This window comes from Juglans microcarpa x Juglans regia, chromosome 5D (assembly GCF_004785595.1).
Source record: "Juglans microcarpa x Juglans regia isolate MS1-56 chromosome 5D, Jm3101_v1.0, whole genome shotgun sequence".
NCBI classification, from domain to species: domain Eukaryota; kingdom Viridiplantae; phylum Streptophyta; class Magnoliopsida; order Fagales; family Juglandaceae; genus Juglans; species Juglans microcarpa x Juglans regia.
The window spans coordinates 8,150,536-8,170,405 of NC_054602.1; the positions used below are offsets into that span (position 1 = coordinate 8,150,536).

The following is a 19,870-nucleotide window of genomic DNA, read 5'->3' on the forward strand; positions in this document are numbered from 1 at the left end:
TATGGCTAGGGTCCCATCACGGCTAGACCATACCATTGATAAAGACATGCTACCACACACGTCCAAATTATTTTAAATAGCTTTAAAGCCTTTAATTAAATTAATTATCATATAATATTTTTAATTTACATATCGCGAGTTTGATAGGATGATATATCATTAATATTTTTAACATATTGCGAGGTTTTAATATACGACATGATCTTATGATAAGATGATAAATATAGAGTGGTGCATGGAAAGTACTTGACGAAATAATTATATCCCAAAGAAATGTTTTGATCCTTTCTCCAATGACGTAATCAAAATCATTAATTTTATCCTCCGATGCTATTGCGACATTTTATTTGATTGGCATGGCATCCAAAATATCTGATGGCCCTCCGATTTTTTAATGATTTGCTAATTTTTTGCATACACAATTAAATTAGGGCCTCACAATTTCTGGATTGGAGCCGCAGTGATGCATTGGTAAAACGTCGTGATCCGAGAGCGTTGCTACACTGACTCTGACTCTGACTCCGACTCTTACGCTGTTTTTTGTTCTCTAGCATCATGCATCCTCAGAATCTTTCTGATCCACACGAGTCATTTCGTCGAAGATCGTAGATAACAACACGACATGATATCCCAAATCAAAACGTACGTACGTTTCTGTGATCACTATTAGTACTCCAACGTGGCAATCACTCACTCTCTCTCTCTCTCTCTCTCTATGTGTGTGTTGTGGGTTGGCTTGCACTGTTTATCTAAACAACAGGAGAGTTCGGGAAAACGATGGAAGGGAAGGGTGAATTAACATGCATGGAACACAGGCCAGCTGCATGCATGCTGGCCATGGGCCGAACAGAGAAATAAATATTTCTAAATTTATTCGGTGGATATAAATATATAAAAAAAGTTCCATAAATATTGTGTGGAACAGTACATGGATTCTCATGGGTTAGAAAATTAAGGGCAAAAAATTAAATATTTCCATTCAACGTACAGGCGTCAATGAACGTGACAAAGTTGAGCACAATCATGTCCTGTTAAATGCATATATGTACATATATGTATATATATATATCTATAGATGTGCATGCCAGACATGAAATTTCCTTGTGACTAATAAGCAATAATATTGCAGCTACCTATCAACTTTGTTAAGACTCTGCCGAATGCCTGTTCCCATTATTCAACTACCATTCTTTGTGCTCCCTATTATTAATATCTTAACACGAAGCATCTCCGTTAACCTCACAAACAAAGCAGCTCCCCATTGGCTTTGCTGGCTCCATTTCATTTTCCAGAAATTTGTGCCTCATGGCTGACTCTCAAAACTCTTCTTCCAATGGGGTTAGGAATGAAACCCCTTCCAATGATACTTTCGCCGACTCTAGATCAGGTACCCCTTTGTCCATATAATATATTAATGAGTTCTCTCGCCTTTATTTGTGAATTCTGTCGCATATACTGTCGCTCTTGTGGCTCTATATATATTTCCCTTGCATGTCCTTAGAGTAGGGTAGTTCCTAATAGGTTTCCCTGAATGATCTTTCATGGGTTTCTTTATTCCAGAGGAAACAAGTGAAGCATCCAAGCTAGAGTTCTCCGAAGACGAGGAAATGCTTATCATAAGGATGTTCAATCTGGTTGGAGAAAGGTTGATCTTTAGCTCTCGTTCTTATATTTACGCAGCTATTTATTAAAAATTCTAGTCTTAGGAGCTTTCAAAATCTGAATTCTATTTGACTTGATGATGACCAGGTGGTCTCTGATTGCCGGAAGGATCCCAGGAAGAACAGCTGAGGAAATTGAGAAGTACTGGACTTCTAGATATTCAACAAGCGAAATGAAATAGCAGATCAAATAGGTTGGCGCTTTTCTCCAACCAAAGCATATTAATTAATTGGGTTTAACATATTTGAGGAGAGAACTCCCGGCCAATTAAGGGATTCATTCCATCCCCTTTGTGCAAAATCTGGGCAGGAATTGCCGTCGAACAATCAACATATATACCACCACGTGGCCGGCCACGGTGATTGACGCTTCGGAATATTTCAGCCTTAGCCTTGTATTGTGATTATTTCCCCATCGTGTGTACAAGACATCCCTGTGCTCTTCTTGTTTATGTACAAAAATAAGGTGCTATATTATATATGAAAATTAATGCGTACAAAACTGGATATTCATGTGTTGTCTTCTCTTTTTATTTTTATTTTTTTCCTTTTACTTTGTCTCATCTGTCTAACAAACTCTAATCCACCCTGGTTTTACATTTCTTTAATCCGAAACCTTATCCAAACTTTACTCTCATGCTTATCCTAGCTCTTAGTTTTCAAAAGAGAAACTTATAAGATTGGGATGGGATGTAGGTCATGTACTAAGATAAATTACCATGTCCACAAAATTAACACCACGTGTACAACATTAACGATAGCTGAGCATTTGGGTGGATCGTCTCCTGCCTACCATGTGCATGTGCATGGTTTTTACAGAGAATGATTCACTATTTTATTGTTAATGAAATGAGATGAGATATTAATTAAAAAAAAAAAACTAATCTCTCGGTCTGGGGTAGACTTTACCGATGAAGCCTTGCATACACGATCGATTGCACGATAATTCATTGTATATATTAAAATAGAGATCCATCCATCCCACTCGACTTTTCTTTGCTACATTCTTCTAATTTACTTTCAAGATTATGATTGAGATTTGTATTTGTAGAGTTCATTATTTTCATGTTACACCTACTCAATCAATTTAACCGGACTCGGCGATCCATTAGACAAGCCACTTTTGTGACACTACCGTACAAAAACATATGTAATAATCATCCCTATCATTTCCCATAAGGATATTTGAAATATTACTTAATCTTAAAAAAAAAAAAAAAGGAAGAAATATTACTTGCTTTATTACAAATGACAATCCAAAATTATTTGATATGGTTTCAAAAATTCCCTCTGAGAAATAATAGAGACAACTTTGTTTTCAATCTTTAAGGCATTTTTACAAACAATAATACTCTAGAAGTTATTTGAATCCAGAGATGAGTTGAGATAATTTATGAATAATAGTATTAAAATTAAACTGTTTATTATATTTTATGTGAAAATTTAAAAAAATTATTTTGAAATTTGAAAATGTTAAATTGTTTATTATATTTTATGTAAAAATTTAAGAAAATTATAATGATGAGATAAGATGAGTTAAGGTAGATTTTGAATTCAAACGAGACTTACGATACGTTTGGAACTTACAATCATCTCAACTCATCATTACACCTTTTTCAAATTCTGATACAAAATATAATAAATAATTCAACTTTTTCAAATCTCAAAATAATAATAATTCTAACAATATTTTATCATCTCAACTCAACTCAGTTCAACATCCAAACGCAACTTAATATATAGTTATTTTTGTAGAACTACCCTTTATTTTAAAATGAAATTCTAAACAAGATTTCTCTTTCCTTCTTCTCGAAAGTGCTATCAGAGCTTATAATCATTCCAAAAATTAGCTAAATATGTCGGTAGTCAGATGACATGCAATTCCAATTTCAGAAGTCTCGAAAAGTAGTAAATACCGCGTACTTCAGTATCTATACCAAGTTGATATCACAGCTTTTGCATAATTCGGCTAAAAGTATCTCGCAGTTGCCTTCATGTTACTTGGCAGGAAATTAAGGCATAAATCAAGTAGAAATTATAGCTGGACGAGTAAATTACCAAAGAAAACAGATAAAAGGTAAAACTCAAAATGCGTTTTGATGCTTGTATCTAATATATACAGCCAGAAGTTGGCCTTTAAAAAACATAAATTTACATAGAGACACCATTAAAATCCATCTTAAAAGTATAAGCGCAATGCGACAAATTATAAAATAAATTGTTCATCGTGCATTACTACCAAGTACCCATGTTACAATTATTGAACTTTTACAGCACTAAAATACGATTCGAGTGAGTTGTCGCTTAATCTCAGGCACCAATCATGTGACAAACACAATGCTGTTTCGAGTTATCGCATTTACCAGATAAGATAACACCAACAGATATGTGGTTCGCCTCATACATTGCTTTGTTTGTACGACTTGGTGTCAAGTACTTGCTTACCGCACATGGCACACACTCCTGCACAACAGAAGACGTTTCAGAAGTTCATTAGCACCAAGTTCCCAATATATATTATTTTTTTTTATAGGTAAAAATTCACTGCACCAAACTTGGTGAAATGGGATTTTTCTAGCACAATCGGTTCGCAAATTGAGAGAAGAATATAAGGCATTCCAAGTTCCCAATATTACAATCGCCAAAAGATCAGCAATGTCAAATAGCAGTACCTTTGGTATAAGCACAAGTGTGACAGTACTTCCCGTCTTGGTGTACTTGCTGCTTACAAATGATGCATTTGGTTTTTCCATATGGAGTCCACCTGCCAGAGAAAAAATTAAGAAGAAGAATTCAGGTTAGGTTATGAAAGTTCAAATCCTTCAGTACTGCTCAAAAAAAATAAAAAGATGTCTGCTGTACACCTGACATTCATTCGATGGATATTCTGCATGATAAAGAAGTCAGAAACTAGTGTGATCGAAACACGAAAGCTTAAGCTATAACCTAATTCAAATAATCTTGATCCTAACTATTTGTGGTTTATGAATCTTTCCACGTCATTCAGCACCACCCAAGCTCACTGAGGTCTATCTAAGGCCATACTCATTGACACAAGAACTTCAATCTATAACCACACATATTTATGTGAAATTATGCAACCTTTTTTTTTTTTATAATTTATAAGAATTTTATTATCAAAAAAAGGCACAGCCCAAGTACACTGGATGTATACAAAGGAAATACCTACTAAACTCTAGAAAACAGGAAACTAAGACAAACAGATTCAGTACATTATATCATCATTCCTTACAAATTTTATTACGCAACCTTATCAATTACCTTATAACTCATTGGACCTTTTTTGGTGCATATGGCATGAATGTAATGAGCGGACTTTCGAAGATAAGGAGCGGACACTAGAGGAGCTTAGATCTTTATTTTTCCGTACCTTATTTCTTTGGGCTCTAGCTGTAGATTTTAATGGCCTAAATTTTCATTATTTTCTTGTTTCCTCTATTACGACCTAGATAGGCTTTCCCTTGTATATCATCTTGTGTACTTGGCTTTGCCTATCCTTTATTAATACTATTGTTTACTTAAAAAAAAAAAAACTCATTGGAGCCTTTTTTTTCATAATTTTTTCAAAACTTCTAAAAAAAAAAAAGGACAAATCCTCTAACCCTCAACACAAGATATGCAAATGGATGGAGATAATTTTTCCGATTGGAGCTATGTGATATGAATACTAGCACTCATTGAAGCTATGTCATATGAATACTCACCCTCATTGGTGCTATGTCATATGAATAATTTTATTTTTGTGATGTAGCTTTAGTGAGAATTTTCCCATTCTCTATCCCATTCATTCTAGTGTCACAGCCCACAAATCCGTCATATCATGTGTGCATATCCTTGACTTATTAAACACTAGAAGCAAGACCTATAAGCATTAGCCTTAGTAAACAAGACAAAATCATTTGATAAAGAGCAAAATGTGATATTTTCTCAAAGTTTACTCAGTGATAGCAACCCATCCAATAAATTGAACATGCATCCACAGCCAACCATTGGACAATTGAAACCATAGAATCAAAAAGTCCTTTCATGAGTATGACATAGCAGGGGAGAGAAGCTGAAGAATTAAAAACCTTGGTAGCACCACCATTATTTTCACATGGTAGGAAAGAAAAACATACTATTTTATTGGCACCAAGTATCTAGGAACAAAGTCCCGACTACACCTGGAGTTGCACATGCTATTGGCAAGTAGTTTCCCGCAAGTGCACTTCAGGTAATTCAAAGGGAAATTCTCTCGGTTCGATGGTCCCAATAATGTCAATGCGGTGTTTTGAACCCAGGAAAGAAAAGCATAACGATTAACAGACCCACAGAACCGAATAGAAGCACACAAACTCTAACATATACAAACGTTGGTCACAACATAATGGTTCAATGGTATAAAAATTTCTCGTTGGACAAGCTAAAGTTCCAGTCACAAGATCAATAACTGTCTTGCTAGCTTACTCAGATTCTTAGGCTTATTGTGGAGTAATAAACCAGTCTAGTAACAATACTACCACAGTACCTAAAAAACACATTGTCTAGTCTGTGATTCTCCCATCATTGGGAGCCAAGAGGCTAACAACTTAGTACAGAAATTCTTGCAAAGCCCCTGGGGAACCCTATTCCCTCCGTCTCTCAAATGCTACAACAGGATTAGCTAAATGAAGTCTGCACAACAATCTAAATTCTGTTGCTGATCATGATACAATCAAAATCCCGCATACTAAGGCAGAAAACCGGCATTCTTGCATGCAATAAAAACCAGTGTGGGGGAAAAATATGTATCCAACTATTCATAATGTGAACTAGAGGCGAATAACGACTTGCGACTTGATTAGATGGATTTAAACGCAATGGAGCACAGATAGCATATTTTAATTACCTGTTTCGCACCAAATCTATCTTAATGAACCCGAATTTTCATAAAACTATCATGAACAACCACGGCCTATATAGTCCATTTTTTTATATCACAAAGCGTAGCCAAAAGAAGCAAAATATTCAACAGATCAAGAAAATATCATTGAAACCAAGAAATCATAATATAAAAAAGAGCATATTCGGAAAAATAATTAAAATTTGAAAGTATCACGAGAGAGAAGTGAAGAACCTGTTCTTTTTGGAGAGGAGCTTGTTCTCGTTGATCTTGCGGCCACCGCCTTCGGTGGTGTTGCTCGCCCCTTCTTTCCATTTGTCCGGAACTATCACCTTCGATAGCTTCTTCTCACCTGCACTCCCCCACCAAACAACAAAACAGATAAACAAATTTTTTCGAGAAAGTAAAAGACTTGGAATATCAAAACGCTACATCTAAAGCAGCGTGATTGATCCTATGGAGATAAACCGCCAGGGAAAATCAGAAAACGCTTACACTTGTCGCACACCATTGCTGTCCTCTGTGGCTCTCTCAATTTCCCCCTTCTCTGTAAGTAGAAAAATCAAAGCCCTAATCAGAAACCGTTCCAGATTGGGCCTCTACTTCGTACGAGCGCGTTGATGTATTTATATAATAAAGTATGAAGGCCCAGAATGATGGCAGATTGACCCTATTGCCCTATTGACATTGCCAAATTCCCGTTTTCGCCTTTGCCCAGAGTAAGGGTTGTGATGCGGTGTATTATGAATCAATATTCATTACTAGAGCGGTGATTTTAGAAGGGCAAATCACGGCCATTGATCGAGTCCTCGAGTCGGTGGTAGCTCATGAGACCTTCGTGGAATCGAGAGCATGTCACGGCCGTTAATATTAATATTTGATGAATAGCAGCAATAAGCAGGATCCTCCTTAATTGCATGAACGAATTGAATACTCTAATTTCAAATGAAATAGACATAGTTATTCAAACATTTAACGATGCTTGCATAGGATTTTTTTAATATTGTTGTCTCCATATGTATACTTAAATGTTCTCTCTTCAAATCGGATGATCCAATTCGGCCAAATAATCAGAATTGCAGTACAACGAAAACATCTTTATCCTTAGTTATGCCGATTAATGTAATACATTTTAAATCAATTCATAAGTCATTCATTTAAATAAAGAATTATTTAAAATACGACATCTTGGCAGTAGCAGCCAATGTAAATAGATGCCTAAGGCAAAACTTAAAATATGGTTTTTTTTTTTCATTAATAATATAATGAAATATAAATTATTATATTAAAAGTTATTTATTTTTTAAAATAAGAACAGGCTTTATTTAAAGTTTTAATTAAAGTTTTTAATATTTCATATGTAATATAATACTTTAAATTGAGGAACCATTTTAAATTTTGTCTTAAGTCTCAATTTTGCAAAGTTTAAAAATTTTATTTAAAAATTATTTATGGAACTTTTCACACGGCCTCATTTGTTTTCAGAAATCATCTCAACTCATCTCATCTAATCATTAAAACTTTTTTAAACAAATATAACAAATAATTTAACTTTTTTAAATTTCAAAACAAATTAATATTAAAAAATTATATTTTAAAAAAATTTTAATTTTATAATACTTTCATCTCAACTCACTGTAATTTAAAAATAAAACTTCATTTATAGTGTTTATATTTGTTCTTATAAAGGCGACTTTTTTTTTTCGAGACATTGCAAGGGCCCAGGGGGTGGACATAGCCGAGTCGCCTTATCTTTGGGATGGTTGGTATAATGAGGTAGGAATGACAATTTTATTTTGGACCAACAAAAATGATTAGATATGGCGCCCGAATCCTGCCTCGAGATAATCTATATAATTATTGTAATTTAGTATTATTAGAGATGCAATATGAATAATTTTATTAGATTTAAATTAAGTTTAATAAGCGATTTGAATTTAAGCTCATTTAAAATTTTATGGACCAAATTGATCGGATGGTTACAATTATATTACTATAGCTATGTACAAATTGGTCAGATCGGCAATACAGGTCTCTGCAATATGATAAACAATACGGTATACCATTTATAAGAGCTCCCCATCCGGTACTCTGGCATCCTTAATTTCAACTCCTTTTTTTTCTCAGTAGAAATTCACTTTTTTAACTCAGATTCAGCTCAGTGGAACGGCATGTGAGAACAATTACAACAGATGATCCAACTTATAAATTATAATAAATAATCAATTGAATTAGATAGGAATCTAATGTTCAGATACAATAAACAGAACAAAAAATGCATCTTATACCCATCCAAATTGAAGACTGAAAAAAAAAAAAAAAAAACTCTGTATCACTGAATGCTCGTCAATCCCATGGACTCAAAGAACACTCCCCTGGCAGTTTTGGGAACCGATCAAAGTCCTTGCAATAGTCATAAATAACAAGGTTTCTCTGCACCCAAGCATAGTCCATTTTCTGGGAATCCGAGAGATGCCAGGCCTCGTATTGATCCCACCAATTTTCAGTGGTGGTTGATACGCATGGAGGGTAAGGATCCTCCCATTGGCAAGCCTCGACGCTAAAGTCCTTGTAGGAGGACACAAACGGGGCATTCTTCCACTCCGTCTTCTCCAGCCCACCTCTTGTTGCCCAGTCGTCGGCGTTCCAAATGCTCGAAAACATGTACATTGGCTTCTCGTTCGGGAAGAAATCATTTTCTTCCCCATTGTTCTTGAACACCCTTATCGGAACTCTATCCACAAAAAACCTGTTTTTTGCATACTTTTCATAATCAAGGAATCGATCAAAGAAAGTAAAGACTAAAGAGTCTAATTTATAGTAAGTAGAGAGAAACTTACACAATCTGGTGATTGTTCCAGAGAATGGAATAGCTGTGGAATTCCTCGGTGGGATCGAACCAAAGCATGTGCCTCATCTCTCGGTTCCCAGTTCCATTTTTGTACACGTTTGTCTGGATTAGATAGGGCTGCCCGGTCCTATTCCCTAAGAACTCAATATCTAACTCGTCTCTCGTTGGCCCTGCCCCATTTTCCGTGCACATCTACAACATTTTTTTTTTTGGTCACTTATGATCTTAGCTATTACTCTTTTGCATTAAATACACAAAGGAGTTTAGAATCGTCAAAGAGACTTACATAGTAAGCTGTGACTACGCCGGCAGAGTCACCTCCGACAAGCTTGAGTTTCATGCTAAACCACCCAAATCTATATCTTTGCCTTGTTTGAAACCCACAACCTATTCAACGTCAAACATGATGCAGACAAGACTGCGATTATGATCATTAAGATAGAGTATCTTCAAACAAAAGCAATGAAAATAGAATATGAATTCGACAACAATCTCCCTCATGTTGATCTCTGTCTGTCTCGAACTAACAAGTCTTGTGTATTTGTTTACCTGTTTCTTTGTCCAATGAGAGATACCAGATCTGCCCATCCGAGGAGGTCGTAAAATGGTCCTCAGACCACATTATATTGAAATTATCTTCAAAAGACCCTTTAGAATCGGCTGCTTCTAAAGGATAGCAAGAGGCAGCCATGAAAGCTGCAATGAAAAGAAGAGTGGGCATTGGAGAGACACTTCTCTCCATTTTCGGGTGGGAGACCTTTGAGGAAGACGAGGCTTGTCTGCTGGATCTCTGAGAAGGAGATGTGCATTAAATGATCAATATTTGAAAAGTATATTTCTTCACATGGCTAATGGGACTGATTTGACCCGGTTAATTATTTAGCTGTTACATATATACAATTTTGCCCATCTTAAGTATAGACTGTAAATGTTAAATTCATGGACTATCGAGTACTGCTAAAACATTAATCAGAATCCATTTTGTTTCATTTTCTATCGTTTTTATACAATTGTTGTTTTAATTAGCGGACTAGACATATGAATGGAGATTAAGGGCTTGTTTTTTGGAAATGAGATGAAATGAGATAAGATTAAAGTTAAAAAGTTGAGTAAAATATTGTTAGAATATATGTTTTAATATTATTTTTGTTTTGAAATTTGAAAAAGTTAAATTATTTATTTTATTTTGTATTAAAAATTGAAAAAATTATAATGATTAAGTGAGATGAGATGAGATATTTTCTGAAAACAAAAAAGTCCTAAGCTTTTGGCGAAGATACAGAAACAACATAACCAAACTGCATTATCAAAATACTAAGAAAATTGAACTTTTCAACGACAAAAATACCGACATCGCCGTGAAAAAGAAAGAGCTTCATTCGCTTTTATAAAATTTTTCTTATTATTTTATATCATTATGTAATTTTTTTAAATTTTAATACAAAATAAAATAAAAAATTTAATTTTTTTAAATCTTAAAATAAAAATAATATTAAAAAATATTTTATAATAATATTTTATATAATTTTTAATTTTTATCTCAATTTATTTCAAAAATAAAAGTAGGCCTGAGGCAGAAGAGAACAGATAAAAATGAGCCGACATGGGCAATTTAGGAATTGAAAAATGGATGATTGATGAGGGGAAATTTCAGATAAAATGAATTTTAAAGGAAAAAAAAAAGCTGGGAGTGAGGGAAGCCAGGCTGCCCTCCAATGGATTTTTGGCAGAATTAAGATGGAGGGTGGGGTCCATGTGTTGCGATCAAGCGCGTGAGTGATTTTGATTGGTCATTCAAAATAACAAAGAAAGTTCTTGGATTTGACAACTAGATTTGGCGGTTTGTAAGAGCCATGGGCTGTGTCTGTTTGATAATTACATTAGATTTGGTCAAAAGTTAAAAAAGATGACTTTGGGTTTAGTACCCTAATTTAAAACTGTTCTATTAATTAATTTAATATGGAAATATATTTACCTGAAAAAATGATAGAGAATCACTGACTTTGCTTTCTTGGAAATAAACATGACCAACATGCAGATTTCAATATCCCAAGAAAGGGTTGGGATATGCTGCAATGTCGTTTCCTGTCCTCATAAACTCAGATCTTGCTAGTAGTTAAAAGAGCATTAGTATTGATCTATATATATATAAAGTTATATTTATATAATATGATTCTAAAATTCTTTAAATTGATTTATGTATATTCAAATATTTAGTTATTTATGAACAGTACTTATTTAAATTTGGATAACTACTATTCACCGTACAAATCATATTTTAATCATTATTTATCTCCCTTCACACTCTCTCTCACAATCCTTTTATTTTCTCTATCATTCAACAACACAATAAATCTTCACTTGTACATTCATTTTATTGTTATAATATATTATATTTTTTACAATTGCATTTGTATTATTAATGTCAAATGTATGTAGTGGATGCTAATTATAAAATATATAAAAAAAAGTTATTTTAACAAAAAACTAATAATAATAAAATAAATAATATTTTATTATTTTATCTCAAATATGTATAAGTCAGTTTGAGAATTTTGCTTGAATGGTAAAGTAGATATATAAAAGAAGTGATTTTGTATATGTATAGACCAATGCTAATACTCTAACCAGCTGCTATACTTTTTTTTTTCTTTTAAATATCTAATGGACATGCAAAAGATTAATTATGTCTAAACATGAATATTTATTTGGGAAAGGTCCACATGAGAGGTAATTTAGTATCCCTGATCATGAAGGGGACCCACTGAATTATTGGGACAACTTATTGATGGTTGAGTGTGATCACAATGTTGGCTCCAAGGGAGGTGGAGGTGTAGCCCTTCACCCGGTTTTACTACCAAAATATAACTTTTTTTTAATTCATTAATTAATAAGTTTCGTTATACAAAAGTCACTATTTATCTTCACACTCAACACGGTATGATAATTTTTTTTTATAAAATATGAAATGTAGAATAATAAATAGTAACTAAGAAGAATTCTTAGTTAATTGTGCAACCTGAAACTCTCAATTTTCCATGGAGCATTTGGTTCAGCGTCACTTTTGTTAATAGATATATCAATTCCTTTGTCCTGTGGGTTGAGGAGAGTCAAGAAAGTGTATAAATAATTTAACTAGTTTTAAGCAACAACAGTGGTAGACAGTTTGGCCGAGTGGTCTAAGGCGCCAGATTTAGGCTCTGGTCCGAAAGGGCGTGGGTTCAAATCCCACAGCTGTCATGACTATATTTCCTTTTTATGTGATTTTGTTTCAAATAATTATCAATGGGCCAGGATTCTGTTGCTCTATCACATGTTCTGCTAGTGCTGGCCAACACATATGGAACAGGAGATTGATCTAGGTAGGACTCATCTTTATATAACTTGGGGGTCCATTGTGGAAACAGACAGACAGTTTGTACTGATTGAATAAATATCTTTCTTGGCATATGTAATCAAGACTCAAGTCAAGTGTACAATCTCTACATATTTTATTTAAAAAATAAAGTAAATCTGAGAAGTATATAAAAAAATTTACTTTCTAATAGTTGTTCCTATTTTTTTAAAAGAAAATTCATAGATTATACATAACATTACCCAAAACGTGAAAACGATTGCGGCAAGACTTGCACATTCCATGTTCAAGGACCCACTATTCCATGTTCGGCTTCCAGGATGAGGCTTTAAAACTAAATGGGCCTAGGAAGTGCTGCTCCGAGAGGACAAATACTGCCCCTATTTCGTGGATGGTGAGGCAGTGAAGTTGGGCAGGTGGCTTGGCCCCATGGCTCTGCCGAATCTATACCTAGCTAGTAGATTTTTCTTCTGACCAAAAGAAAAGGTCGCTTTTTCCACATAAATGATTTTTGGTTCATAATAAATACTCGCAATGCAAACTATCTGTAACCATTTCTTTTGATGCGGCAGTCAAGACTACTTCTTTCACCTTTGCGTTAGGTCGTGATTTTGGAGGGAGTGTAATTGAAATATACATAGAAGAAATTGGAACAACAAATTCAGTAGTAATAAAAGCAATTGCGACGAGACTTACAATAAATATAGCTAAATATTTAAATTTTCCAGATGTCATAATTAAAAGTGATTCTCTTATTGTAGTCTTAGAAATTCAAGAGCTATCATTAGTCTGATAGAATTCAATCATCTCTAAAGATATTGCTCTTATCATATCCTCTCATAAAATATGGTGTTTTAAAAAAATAGATCAATCTCAAAATTAATTTGTGCATTCTGTGGCACAATGGTCGCAATCAACAGTATAATTGGTTGCATATTAGTAGGTATTTTATCTTCTAGTATTGTATTTATTGACAGTAGCAAACACTCTCCTTGTTCTATAACTTAAATCTCTTAGTTATTAATATGCAAGCTTGATTGGAAGAAGAAGAAGAAGAAGGAGGAAAAAAAAAAAAAAAAAACTATCGGAGGGTATATCCAAGGTCCGGGCCTTCTGAACCGTTGAAATTCTATCTTCTTCCTCAACTACTCAGTTTCTAGATTTTTTGTTCAGATATTTTCATACCTCGCCACCGCCATTCCAGCCAAGCCAAATTCTTAAATACCCTTCTCACATTTATCACGCTCAGCCTTCACTCCATTTTCCTCAAGATATCCCCTAGTCAGCTAGAACTATATCAAACACTTCAATGGCAGCCATGGCCACCGCCCTCACTTCTTCACTCTCTTCAAACCCAAAACCATCTTTTTTTTACCACAAGTCCTCCTTCCATGGCACACCCTTCGCATCTCGCTTCACACCCATCAAATCTACCCCACAAAACTCCACCATTTCCATGTCCTTAACCAGTCCATACGATCTCAATTCCTTCAAATTCGAACCCATCAAGGAATCCATCGTCTCTCGCGAAATGACTCGCCGATACATGATGGACATGATCACTCACGCCGATACTGATGTTGTCGTCGTCGGCGCTGGCTCAGCTGGCCTCTCCTGCGCTTATGAACTAAGCAAAAACCCCTCAATCCGTATAGCCATCATTGAACAATCCGTTAGCCCTGGTGGTGGTGCGTGGCTCGGTGGCCAGCTCTTTTCTGCCATGGTTGTGCGTAAACCAGCACACAGGTTCCTCGATGAGCTTGAAATCGAGTACGATGAGCAAGAAAACTACGTCGTGATCAAGCACGCAGCTTTGTTCACTTCCACAATCATGAGCAAACTATTGGCCAGGCCTAACGTAAAGTTGTTCAACGCCGTGGCCGCTGAGGATTTGATAGTGAAGGGAGATAGGGTGTCGGGCGTGGTGACGAACTGGGCTTTGGTTTCGATGAACCACGACACACAGTCGTGCATGGACCCAAACGTGATGGAGGCTAAGGTGGTGGTGAGCTCCTGTGGCCACGACGGGCCGTTCGGAGCCACCGGTGTTAAGAGGCTGAAGAGTATCGGAATGATTGATAGCGTTCCGGGGATGAAGGCCCTTGACATGAACACTGCCGAAGATGCCATTGTTAGGCTCACCAGGGAGATTGTGCCCGGCATGATTGTTACTGGAATGGAAGTTGCAGAAATCGATGGTGCCCCAAGAATGGTAATTTTATTTTGGACTCTTGAGTTTGTAAGATTCATAACGTACTGTATACTATATGACTTCTACTGTGTGACTTGAGTTAATGATGTTTCTCTAAGCAAGTGCTTGTAATTTTGCAGGGTCCAACATTTGGGGCGATGATGATATCGGGGCAGAAGGCTGCGCACTTGGCATTGAAGGCATTGGGGCAGCCGAATGCAATTGACGGGACCTACGGCGATCTTGGTAGCATACAACCAGAGCTTGTTCTTGCTGCTGCTGAGGCTGGGGAGATTGTCGATGTGTAAATATAGTAACGGGTTTTTGTTGATTTGGAATAAATATGGAAGAATGTGTGGATGAAAACTTGGGCCAGCCATTTTGGGTGTGGATTGCTTGTTTGGATGGGGGTATATTTGATGGTTGGTGAGATTTCCTTTGATTTGTGTTGAGTCGAGTTTCAAGAAATAGCGACTTGGAGATTTCCAATGAACAATTCTTATTGCAGATAATATTTCTATTGATGCAAAAAAAACACTTGGTAGTTCTTGGATCTCAACGAAGTAGTTTCTCACAAAAGTTAATTGATTTATTGTAATTTTGTTGATGGCACAAATGAAGAGGACCTGAAAAGTAAATAGAACTCGAGCTACTTGTTCACAATCGATGTGCTAACCTCTTGTTGGGACGAACAATATCTAGTAGTATTTTTAGTGAGACAATAAGATAAAGAGAAATTTTATTTAGAATCTTTTATTTAAAGATTGTATGTGTAAACCTAAAAAGTACCATTTTGATAAGAATATTATAATTATTGTAATTTTGAAAAAGTTTAAACATAAAATTAATTAGATTTGTATATGCAGTCCTCATTTAGAGACTGTATGTAGCATTGTTCATAAGATAATGATACTATTCAACTCAAAAGCTTAAGGTCTCGTTTTTTGAATTTGGACCGAACTAAAATAAATTCAATTGAGTTTAATTTTAAGTTGGGTCTTAAGATACAAATACTCAATTTTTAAATTATTAAATTCATCACAACTCAAAATCTCTTTATACGTGAGATTTACAATTTTGTTTAACTCAACACTTCTTTACACGTAAAATCTATAATTTTTTTCAACTTCTCATAAATACATATAAATCTTTAATATCCAAGCATATCTAAACTCATTTTAGACAGTCTCATAAAACTCATTTTATCATCTTAATTTACTATTATTTATAAAAAATTAATTTATTTCAACTTAACTTATCATCTAAACGATATCTAAGATGATTAATTTTGAGTTACAAAATTAATATGACTATCATTTCGAGTTAACGGCTTAATAACTCATTGAATTCCTGGAAGTTCAATAAGCATAGATTTTTGTCTCAAGTTAAACCCTCGAAGGATTTAAGCCTTGTTTGGATTGAGAAATCAAAAGCCAACCCAAATTAATCAAAGTCGTAAAGCTTTTGTATTTTGGTGCTTGTTTTTTTGACAAAGTCATCATATTCACAAACAATAACTTCGTTCAGAAGTTAAACCTATCTCAATTCATCATTATAATTTTTTTAAATTTTAATATAAAATATAATAAACAATTCAATTTTTTCAAATTTCAAAATAATAATAATATTAAAAAATAATATTCTAACAATATTTTATCATCCCAGCTTAACTTAACTTAACTCAGTTCAACATTTAAACGCAGCTTAAGTTTGGTTTAGTTACACAATTCAAACAATCTTATATAATTTTATCATTATAATTTTCTCAAACTTTTATAAAAAAAATAGTAAATAATTAAAATTTTTCAAATTTTAAAATAAAAATTATATTAAAAAATTATATTTAACAATGTTTTATTTAAATTTTAACTTTCATTTGATCTCATCTGATCTCATAGGTATAACTAAATGAAGTCTAACTCATTTTTTGTTTTATACTTTGATATTTAAATCATTGAATTATAACAAGTTTCAATTTACCTCGTTAATTAATCAAGTTAGAATCTTATATAAATGAAAAACTGGCCATCTGTAAGGGTGTGAAATGATATCTATGAATAAATTAAGGTATAAATAAAAATAAAAATGATTTGTAAATTAGGGTGAAAGAGTAAAAAGGAAAATGATAATTCGTGGAAAATCCCGACTTCCTTCGACCGAGATCAGTTCCTAAACCTACGATCTCCCGTTGAACCAGAACTGATCCGTTTTGCTTTCTGAGAACCCAAATGCTTCCCAAAGCTCGTCATCTCCTCAAACCATTCTCAACCTCAACAACAGCTTCTCTCACTTGGAGAACCCAAATCAAACAAGACCAGCTCGCCTCCCAAATCTCATCCCTTCTCTTACAGAGGCGCAATTGGGTCCCGCTCCTTCAAAACCTCAATCTCTCCTCCAAACTAACCTCGTCTCTCTTCCTCCAAATTATCCAAAAAACCCAAACCAGCCCTGAAATCTCTCTCAACTTCTTCAATTGGGCCAAAACAAATCTTGGGTTTCAACCAGACCTCCCGTCTCACTGCCAAATCATCCAGCTTTCACTCGCGTCGGGTCTTGTTCAACCCGTGAAGCCCCTCTTGGGTTCTCTGATTCAGTGTCACCCCGTACCAGTGCTTTTACAGTGCCTGCTTCGAGTTTGTAGAGGTAGAGATTCTCAGTCTAATTTATTAAGCCTAGTTCTTGAATGTTATTCGCAGAAGGGTTTGTTCATGGAGGGGTTAGAGGTGCTCGAGAAAATGAGAGGTCGTGGGTGTACCCCTTCGGTTCGTGCCTGTAGTGCTCTGCTTGATTCTTTGTTGCGAGAAAATGAGACTAAACTGGCTTGGTGTTGCTATGGTGCCGTAATTCGTTGTGGGGTGTCGCCGGACCGGTCTATGTGGTCGTTGGTTGCTCAGATTTTGTATAAAAATGGGAAATTTGAGAGAATTGTTAGATTGTTAGATGTAGGTCTCTATACTTCTGTGATTTGTAATCTTGTTGTTGATTTTTATGGCAAAAGTGGGGATTTTGGAGCCGCTTTTGATATCTTGAATCAGATGTGCGATAGGAAAATTGACCCGGGTTTTAGTACTTATAGTTCGGTTCTCGATGGGGCATGTAAATACGAAAATGCTGTAGTAATTGAGAACATAATGTGCATTATGGTGGAGAAGAAGCTGCTACCAAAGATTCTTTCATCCGAGTATGATTTAGTAGTTCAGAAGCTTTGTGACTTGGGCAAGACGTATGCGGCGGAGATGTTCTTTTGGAGAGCTCGTGATGAGAACAGCGGGTTACAGGATGCTACTTATGGGTGTATGTTAAGAGCATTGTCGAAGGAAGGCAGATTAGAGGAAGCGATTCCAATATATCGTTTAATCTCTGAGAGGGGTCTTACAGTGAATGATAGTAGTTATAACGCATTTGTAAATGTTCTTTGTAAGGAAAATCAGTCCGAGGAAGCTTGTGAATTGTTAAGGGATGTTGTCAGAAGAGGAAGTACTCCGTGTGCATCAGAATTGTCTAGATTTATAGCATCACAGTGTAATAGAGGGAGATGGAGAGAAGCAGAGGAATTGTTGAATTTGACTCTAGAGAAAGGGTTATTGCCAGATTCTCTATGTTGTTGCTTGTTGATGGGGCATTACTGCTCCAGCAGACGGATTGATTCAGCTATGGCATTGCATGACAAGATGGAAAGATGGAATAATGGTTTGGATGCAGCAACTTATAATGTACTGCTCAAAGCGCTCTTTTCGGGAAAGAGGATTGAAGCAGCAGTCAGGGTATTTGATTACATGAGAAGAATGAATTTGGCGAGCAGTGCAAGTTTTACGATTATGATTAGTGGACTTTGTCGTGCAAAGGAACTTAGAAAAGCGATGAAAATTCATGATGAAATGTTGAACATGGGGCTTAAACCTGATCGAGCAGCATACAAGCGATTGATACGTGGTTTTAAATAACCAATTATTTTGGTATACCGCTAACCTGGTTTTTGTCAAGATGATAGGACGGTGTACTATTGATTTTGGCTTTTACCATGTCTTGTAACATTTGGCTGCGTGATCTGCAGGCCATCGATACAGTGTTGGTTCTTTCTCGGCTTTCAAATTGAGAGATGCAAACATCTTCTGTGATGAGTAATAATTTCAACAAAATCTTGGATATACTTATAAGTAATAAACAATTTTTTTTTGTAGAACCGGTTTTATGAAATAAATTAAGTCTATGAATTTTTTTATGGTATCAGAGCTTGTCACAGAACGAATGAGACTCCACACTAGTTATCCCGTGACAAAGACTAGAAAAAAATACTAGCTTGCACGTGAGGGAGGGTATTGAAGAATAATCTCATATTGCCTGTGGACAAGGTCTTGGATATGTTTATAAGCAATGAATAATCCTCTCTTATTGAACCGATTTTATGAGATGAGTTAAGTCTATGAATTTTTTGAGAGTTGAGACACAAACTATGTGCTCAATGCTTATTGCTTGAATCCGATATGGTTGTTTAAGTTGTTGCCTATTGGAACAAGAGTTTTGCTATTCATAAGTATTATACACCACACACAATAATTTCTTTTATTTATTTAATTTTGTTAAAATTGTTTTTGGTTTTATTTTTTTTAAAATAATTAAATTTTTTTACTCATTATCTATATAACACATATTTGGTAAGAGAAAAAAAATTTAAAAAAATAACAAAAAGGATGGTACGTGGTATATGAAACTTATAAATAGAATTTTTCATTAGAACAAACATGAGGGCATAGTTTTTATTCTTCGATTAGCCGAAAATGGTACTTTTTGCAACGAAAGAATGTAAGCCTAGGATGATATGGATGTGGATGACCCTGGTACATGTATAACCATCTTGTCCAAATTACAACAAATAGAACATATAAATGGATTGGGATTGCCTGTAATTTTCCAAAGCAATGACAGAATG

General features: G+C 34.9%; 5 protein-coding genes and 1 non-coding gene across 6 annotated transcripts; 4 read left to right on the forward strand and 2 right to left on the reverse strand.

Moving 5' to 3' along the window:
• The first annotated feature begins 1,095 nt into the window (after positions 1-1,095).
• LOC121264401 (MYB-like transcription factor ETC3) lies at positions 1,096-2,168 on the forward strand. The gene is made up of 3 exons (XM_041167562.1): positions 1,096-1,387; positions 1,561-1,645; positions 1,750-2,168. Exons 1-3 carry the CDS (start codon positions 1,306-1,308, stop codon positions 1,841-1,843), a joined length of 261 nt encoding a protein of 86 aa, XP_041023496.1. The 5' UTR covers positions 1,096-1,305; the 3' UTR covers positions 1,844-2,168.
• A 1,571-nt stretch (positions 2,169-3,739) lies between these two features.
• On the reverse strand, positions 3,740-7,274 carry LOC121264402 (cysteine-rich PDZ-binding protein). The gene is made up of 4 exons (XM_041167563.1): positions 7,039-7,274; positions 6,778-6,895; positions 4,334-4,425; positions 3,740-4,124 (listed from the first exon to the last, which is right to left on the reverse strand). The coding sequence occupies exons 1-4, from the start codon at positions 7,052-7,054 to the stop codon at positions 4,060-4,062; spliced, it is 291 nt and encodes a 96-aa protein (XP_041023497.1). The 5' UTR covers positions 7,055-7,274; the 3' UTR covers positions 3,740-4,059.
• Positions 7,275-8,752: 1,478 nt separating this feature from the next.
• Positions 8,753-10,263, reverse strand: LOC121264403 (probable xyloglucan endotransglucosylase/hydrolase protein 8). The gene is made up of 4 exons (XM_041167564.1): positions 9,944-10,263; positions 9,681-9,781; positions 9,384-9,586; positions 8,753-9,292 (listed from the first exon to the last, which is right to left on the reverse strand). Exons 1-4 carry the CDS (start codon positions 10,134-10,136, stop codon positions 8,890-8,892), a joined length of 900 nt encoding a protein of 299 aa, XP_041023498.1. The 5' UTR covers positions 10,137-10,263; the 3' UTR covers positions 8,753-8,889.
• Positions 10,264-12,554: 2,291 nt separating this feature from the next.
• TRNAL-UAG lies at positions 12,555-12,634 on the forward strand. Its single transcript has one exon. It is a non-coding gene; the product is annotated as a tRNA-Leu (tRNA).
• Positions 12,635-13,827: 1,193 nt separating this feature from the next.
• LOC121264404 (thiamine thiazole synthase 2, chloroplastic) lies at positions 13,828-15,436 on the forward strand. Its single transcript, XM_041167565.1, has 2 exons — positions 13,828-14,961; positions 15,081-15,436. The coding sequence occupies exons 1-2, from the start codon at positions 14,059-14,061 to the stop codon at positions 15,246-15,248; spliced, it is 1,071 nt and encodes a 356-aa protein (XP_041023499.1). The 5' UTR covers positions 13,828-14,058; the 3' UTR covers positions 15,249-15,436.
• A 1,626-nt stretch (positions 15,437-17,062) lies between these two features.
• Positions 17,063-18,897, forward strand: LOC121264406 (pentatricopeptide repeat-containing protein At4g21170). Its single transcript, XM_041167566.1, has one exon. The coding sequence runs from the start codon at positions 17,169-17,171 to the stop codon at positions 18,882-18,884; it is 1,716 nt and encodes a 571-aa protein (XP_041023500.1). The 5' UTR covers positions 17,063-17,168; the 3' UTR covers positions 18,885-18,897.
• Positions 18,898-19,870: the final 973 nt, after the last annotated feature.